The sequence below is a fragment of the Sapajus apella genome, unplaced genomic scaffold (assembly GCF_009761245.1).
Source record: "Sapajus apella isolate SASKATOON/1434 unplaced genomic scaffold, GSC_monkey_1.0 scaffold82, whole genome shotgun sequence".
Taxonomy (NCBI): domain Eukaryota; kingdom Metazoa; phylum Chordata; class Mammalia; order Primates; family Cebidae; genus Sapajus; species Sapajus apella.
The window spans coordinates 8,109,672-8,115,671 of record NW_022437022.1 but is presented as its reverse complement, the minus strand read 5'-3'; the positions used below and the strand labels follow the sequence as shown (position 1 = coordinate 8,115,671).

Sequence of the window (6,000 nt, the reverse complement as noted above, 5' to 3'; positions counted from 1 at the left end):
CAGGACAGGGTGACAGGGCTGTAAGGTCACATAGAGCAGGGGGTCCCGGGACAGGGTGACAGAGCTGTAAGGTCATGTAGAGCAGGAGATGTGGGGCAGGGTGACAGTGAGGGCTGTAAGACCACATGTGGCAGGGGGACCCAGGGACAGGAGCACCCTGTGGTATGTCCCTGCCCACAGACTGCTCTGCGCTTGCTGTCTCTGGGGCCTGTGCCCTCCCTGAGATAGGCAGGATGAGCAGTGTGGCTGTTGTTCTTGCTTCCACAGCCAGCACGCTGCAGTCAGGCTGTCTCTCTTGCTTGGACCTGGATGTTTTCTCTAGGCAGCTCCTGCAGGTGCCAGCTTTCATCTATTACCAGCTGGTTCTACTAGTTGAGTGCTGGAGCTTCAGGCAAGGCTGCATTGTACCTTCTCATTCTGTCTTAGAGAAGCATTTCTTAATGGGGAGGGAAGGCTGACAGGCACCTTATAATAACCCAAGAATGCCAGATGTACCCTAGATGAACCCCAGAAAATGCACACAGGCAGGTAGACTGGAAACTTTAGCTGATTTCAAAGGCTCCTGTGCTCCCTGTGGCCAGCCTGGGTTAAGGACCCCGACCTGGGGGCTGCCTCCTTCCTTTGAGGCTTGAGGCTTGGTGTTGAAAGCTCAACATCAGATGCTGTTTGCCCTCCCAAAGGTCAGCCCATCTGACTTTCTCACTGTCCTCGTCCTTCAGTGTGTCTTATGGAAATTATGTTTCCATATGTAAATGTTTCTTTGGAATGGCTAAAATCCCCCAAGCGCATGGCACGGCACAGGAGCTGGACCGCCTCTGAGGGTGGCAGGCCTGGTAGTCTGGCCTGTGTATTGGGTAGATGGAGGCCCCTGGGAATCTCCCTTAGCAGGAGAAACCTGCTTCCCGGCCCCCTGCTGGGTGAAGACTGATGTCTTCCTATGCACCTGGCCAGGAAACGTTGAGTTCACAGAACTGGGAACACGCTGCGTTTTATTTCTGGGATCTTAATACATCATAAAAACCTCTTTTCTTGCAACAAAAAGAGTACTATATCAGATGCAGTCTTATTTAGGAAATTATGAGCTTCCATAACTAGAAATAAGTAGATTACAGTTTTTAAAAGATTAATTTAATCTTCATCACAAGGCCAGTTTAGAGGAATAGACTCATTCCATTATGAAATGTTTCCAGAGGACGAATGGAAGATTTAGGAAAGCTAATCCACATCAACTTTTAATAAAAGCAGTCATTCCCAACAATGATGGCTTCATATTGTGTGTGCCACAAAGCTTAAACAACGGCTTTAGGGGAGTCTAATTTCCAGAACGTCAAATGTATCTTTTCAGTGTACAATGCAGTGATGTTGAGTACGTTTACTAAGTTGTACAACCATCGCCACAAGCTAATTTTGGAACATTTCTATCACCTCAAAATGATCTCCTACTTTTGAATCACAAGAAATGATACTAGAGAAAATAATTTTAATCTATTATTTCCTGTATTTCAACCAGTCGAATGCTATTCCTACTAATAAATGACCTCTATTGCTATCTCTTGCAGGCAAACATGAGACAGCTGGAGCACAGCTCTTGCAATCTTATCAGAAGCTGAGGTGAGTGTTACATGGGACAGACCGTCCCAGGCCCTCCAGGGCAGGAGCGCAGAGGACGCTCTGAAAGAACTTATAGATCTTTGACTTTCACATGTCACTGCTTTGGAATGTACCTCTTTTTTTTTGTTTGTTTTAAAGGTAAAGTTCCTGAAAAAGATTAAAACAGAGATGTTTCCAGATTCTCATGAGAAGCTTTGCAGATTCTCATGAGAAGCATGGTATTTTCTCACTAAACATTCTTCTCTGTTTCTTGTTTTTAAGACGGAATTTCGCTGTCACCCAGGCTGGAGTGCAGTGGTGTGATCTTGGCTCACTGCAACCTCCACCTCCCCAGTTCGAGGGATTCTCCTGCCCCAGCCTCCTGAGTAGCTGGGATTACAGGCACAAGCCACCACGCCCGGCTAATTTTTGTATTTTCGGTAGAGACAGGGTTTCACCATGTTGGGCAGGCTGGTCTGAAACTCCTGACCTTGTGATCCGCCCGCCTTGGCCTCCCAAAGTGCTGGGATTACAGGTGTGAGCCACCGTACCCAGCAATTCTGCTCAGTTTCTTAAATTCTCCTGAAATGTTATAAGGAAACTAAATATCATCTTTAATGGCACCTTAAGTGAAATTCTAAAGCAAGCATTTGCTTTGATTAATCATGCCTATCTCTAACACCTTCCCCAGCACCTGGCACGTTAGTGATATTGGTGGAATAAACACTGATAAAGTTGAATGATGGCCTGAGAGATGTGAACTTCTTTGCACAAAATTCTAAAAACCGAGCAGTCATGAAGCTGGCCGTCATTCACACACCTGATGACACTGAATTTATGAAAGTATTTCTGAAAGCCCCCACCAGCCGCTATTTTGTTTGGCCCATGGTGAAATTTTCCAGTATCAAGACTCTTTCATTTTTTTCCTCCCCTATTCTTTCCCATTATTTTTGAGATGGAGTCTCGCTCAGTCTCCAGGCTGGAGTACGGTGGCAAGATCGCAGATCACTGCAACCTCCGCCTCCCAGGTTCAAGCAAATTCTCCTGCCTCAGCCTCCCAAGTAGCTGAGATTACAGGCAAGTGCCACCACACCCAGCTAATTTTTGTATTTTTAGTAGAGACAGGGTTTCACCATGTCGGTCAGGCTGGTCTTGAACTCCTGACCTCCGGTGATCTGCCTGCCTTGGCTTTCCAAAGTGCTGGGATTACAGGAATGAGCCACTGCTCCCAGCAGTCTTTCCCATTTCTTTCAGCACAAGCTTCCAGTTTCCTTCATGGTTGATTTTCACATCCCCAACATTTGCGGTGCTTCTGCTGGTATGGTTTGTGCTAAGAGAACACGGGAGTGCAGGTGGGAGTCAGGAGTTTCCCCGCAGCCAGGTGGCAGGTCCAGGCCCAGGCGCCTAGGGCATTTCAGAACATATGACTGAGCAGAGCGGAGTACCCAGGCTTAAGGCAGCGTCACCCTCATATAGATACCAGGAAATCATGCCCCGCAAAGAGCAGCAGGTCCAAGCAGGGCTGCTGGCTATTTTTCCAAAAAGTGAGGCAGTTAAAAAAGAAGGCAGAGGCTGGATGTGGTGGCTCACACCTGTAATCCCAGCACTTTGGGATCCCTGGAGATCAGGAGTTTGAGACCAGCCTGGCCAACATGGTGAAACCCCATCTACTAAAAATGTAAAAATTAGCCGGGCGTTGTGGTGGGCTCCTGTAATCCCAGCTACTTGGGAGGCTGAGGAAGGAGAATCACTTGAACCCAGGAGGCAGAGGTTGCAGTGAGCTGAGATCATGACATTGTACTCCAGCGTGGACAAAGAACAGGACTCTATCTCAAAAAAAAAAAAAAAAGAAAAAAAAAAAAGGTGGAGAACTTGAATTCCAGAATAGTGACACATTTTATGTATTTGTAAAGCTAATGACCTGCATAGTTCACAACCCGTTTCTTATTCCTGTATTTTCCTTTGCAGCAAAATTTCTGTGGTTCCTCCTACTCCACCTCCTCTGAGTGACAGCCAGTGCGGCCGCAGTCCTGGCAGGGTAATGCATCCATTTTGGGCGCTTCTCTAGCAGGGGGAAGGGGCAAGGAGAGGAAGCAGGGGAGCTTTCAAGGCTGAGGCTGGGCACCTCCCAGCAAAGGGATTTGACTGTGCCTGGAGCGGGTCACAAAGTGGGGCAGGGAGTGAGGGACTCGAGGCTGGACAGAGCTTCTCTCCATCTGGTGGCGGAACCATCTGCGTCATCAGTGACCCCTTCTGCCTGCACCTAAGGTCTCTTTACTCTTGGCATGGCGTCAGCCCTCTTCCCCAACTCTGCTTTGTGCTGGTGTGTGTGTAGCATCTCTGGGCTCTAAGGGGGAATAAGGTTGGTTATGGGTATGCAAGAGTGGGAGTGTCTCTTTCGCGTGTTTGCAGGCTCTAATGTACAGTGGACCAGCACCATTTCTGTCCAAAAAAATTACCTGTGCGATCTTGGGGAAGTTACCTGGGTTTCCCCCCTGAGAGGTGGAAGTAATTACACAGCTGCTGCTTGACTTATGGTAGGGTTATGTCCCAATATACCCATAGTAAGTTGAAAATATTATAAGTCAAAAATATGTTTAGCCAGGCATGGTGGCTCATGCCTGTAATCCCAGCACTTTGGGAGCCTGAGGTGGGTCACTTGAGGCTAGGAGTTCGAGACCTGCCTGGCCAACATGGTGAAACCCTATCTCTACTAAAATACAAAAATTAGCTGAGCATGGTGGTGGGTACCTATAGTCCCAGCTACTCGGGAGGCTGAGGCAGGAGAATTAATTGAGCCTTGGAGGTGGAAGTTGCAGTGAGCCAAGTGCCACTGCACTCCAGCCTGGGCAACAGAACAAGACTCCATCTCAAAAAAAAAAAAAAAAAAAATTGTATTTAATACGCCTAACTTACCAAATATCATAGCTTAGCCTAGCCTGCCTTAAATGTGCTCCAACACTTGCGTTAGCCTACAGTTGGGCAGAATCATTTAATGCAAAGCCTATTTTATAATAATAAAAATCTTATGCAAAATGAAAAGATCAAAATGCAAAGTATGGTTTCTACTGAATATGTATTGCTTTCACACGATCATCAAGTCAGAAAATTGTAAGTCAAAACATCGTAAGTCAGAAAGCATCTATATTTGTCCTCCCGTAGCTGTTGTGAGAAATTAACAAAATAATGTCTATGCTGGTACTTGGAGAACCATAAAGTGCCATGAAAATACATTGTCTTGGTTATCTTCATTATTATTCTGTAAATCAAAGAGAGCAGTTATATACGGGAGAATATGGGAGCTGATCATACTCCCAGATGATGAGTGCCATCATCCTGAATGCTGGATCCTGAAAGAGCAAAATCCTAAAAATATAATTCTAGAAAATCTAAAAAATTATTTTGAAGAAATTTACTTTAAAAATTTAAAGGGGATTTGAGAAACATATAAAAACGTGACAACAGCCTGGGCAACATAGTGAGACCCCATCTCTCCAAAAAATAACAAAATTAGCTGGGTATGGCAGCACATGCCTGTAGACTTAGCTACTTAGGAGGCTAAGGGAGGAGGATTCCTTGAGCCCAGGAGGCCAAGGCTACAGTGAGCCATGATTGCACCACAGCATTCCAGCCTGGGCGACAGAGCTAGACTGTCTCTAAACAAACAAACTAAAATCAAAAACCGTGACGGAACACTTCATTGGCCGCTTTACACAATAAATAGGCTGAAACAGCATGCATATTTTTACAAGCATGAACTCTAAGCTGTACTAACGCCAGTCCCATGAGTATAACAGTTATGAGCAGATGAGCCATATTTATAAAGAAATACATCAGAAAGGGGAATGTAGAAACACATATTACGATGGCTGGTATTGTGCAGATCCAGCTTTGTAACTGAAATATTGTCATGAACAAAGGTACTTTTCAAACAGTCATTTGACGAGATGGATCAAAAACCGCTGTGGGTCACCACTGCATATGCAGTCACCCAAACGGCTGAGATTTCAAGAAATTGTATCTTTTGCAAATACAGATGCACAAAAAGGAGATCTCTTCACTTACTGAGGAAATATCAACATTTTTATGTACATGTCAAAGTCATGTTGTGATGACATACTTCCATGGAGTCAATTTGCAGAAAAAAAAATGCATAACACAAATTAAAACTCTAAAAGTCTCTATGCAGTTTTTACCTCCAGCATGGGAAATGATGCAGATGAAATACATAGCATAGGTCAGGCGCGGTGGCTCACGCCTGTAAGCTCAGCACTTTGGGAGGCCGAGGCGGGCGGATCACAAGGTCAAGAGATCAATACCATCCTGGCCAACATGGTGAAACCCCGTGTCTACATAAAATACAAAAAAATTAGCTGGGCGCGGTGGCACATGCCTGTAGTCCCAGCTACT

The 6,000-nt window shown here is 45.5% G+C and overlaps 1 protein-coding gene across 12 annotated transcripts in view; it reads left to right on the top strand.

The window, feature by feature from the left end:
* SYTL3 (synaptotagmin like 3) overlaps positions 1-6,000 on the top strand; it is a 118,828-nt gene that overhangs the window by 57,602 nt on the left and 55,226 nt on the right. For all 12 annotated transcript variants that reach the window (XM_032253178.1, XM_032253173.1, XM_032253174.1 and 9 more), the window contains 2 exons: positions 1,560-1,611; positions 3,559-3,628. In XM_032253178.1, coding sequence (XP_032109069.1) covers positions 1,560-1,611; positions 3,559-3,628 — 122 coding nt within the window. The remainder of the gene's footprint in view (positions 1-1,559; positions 1,612-3,558; positions 3,629-6,000) is intronic.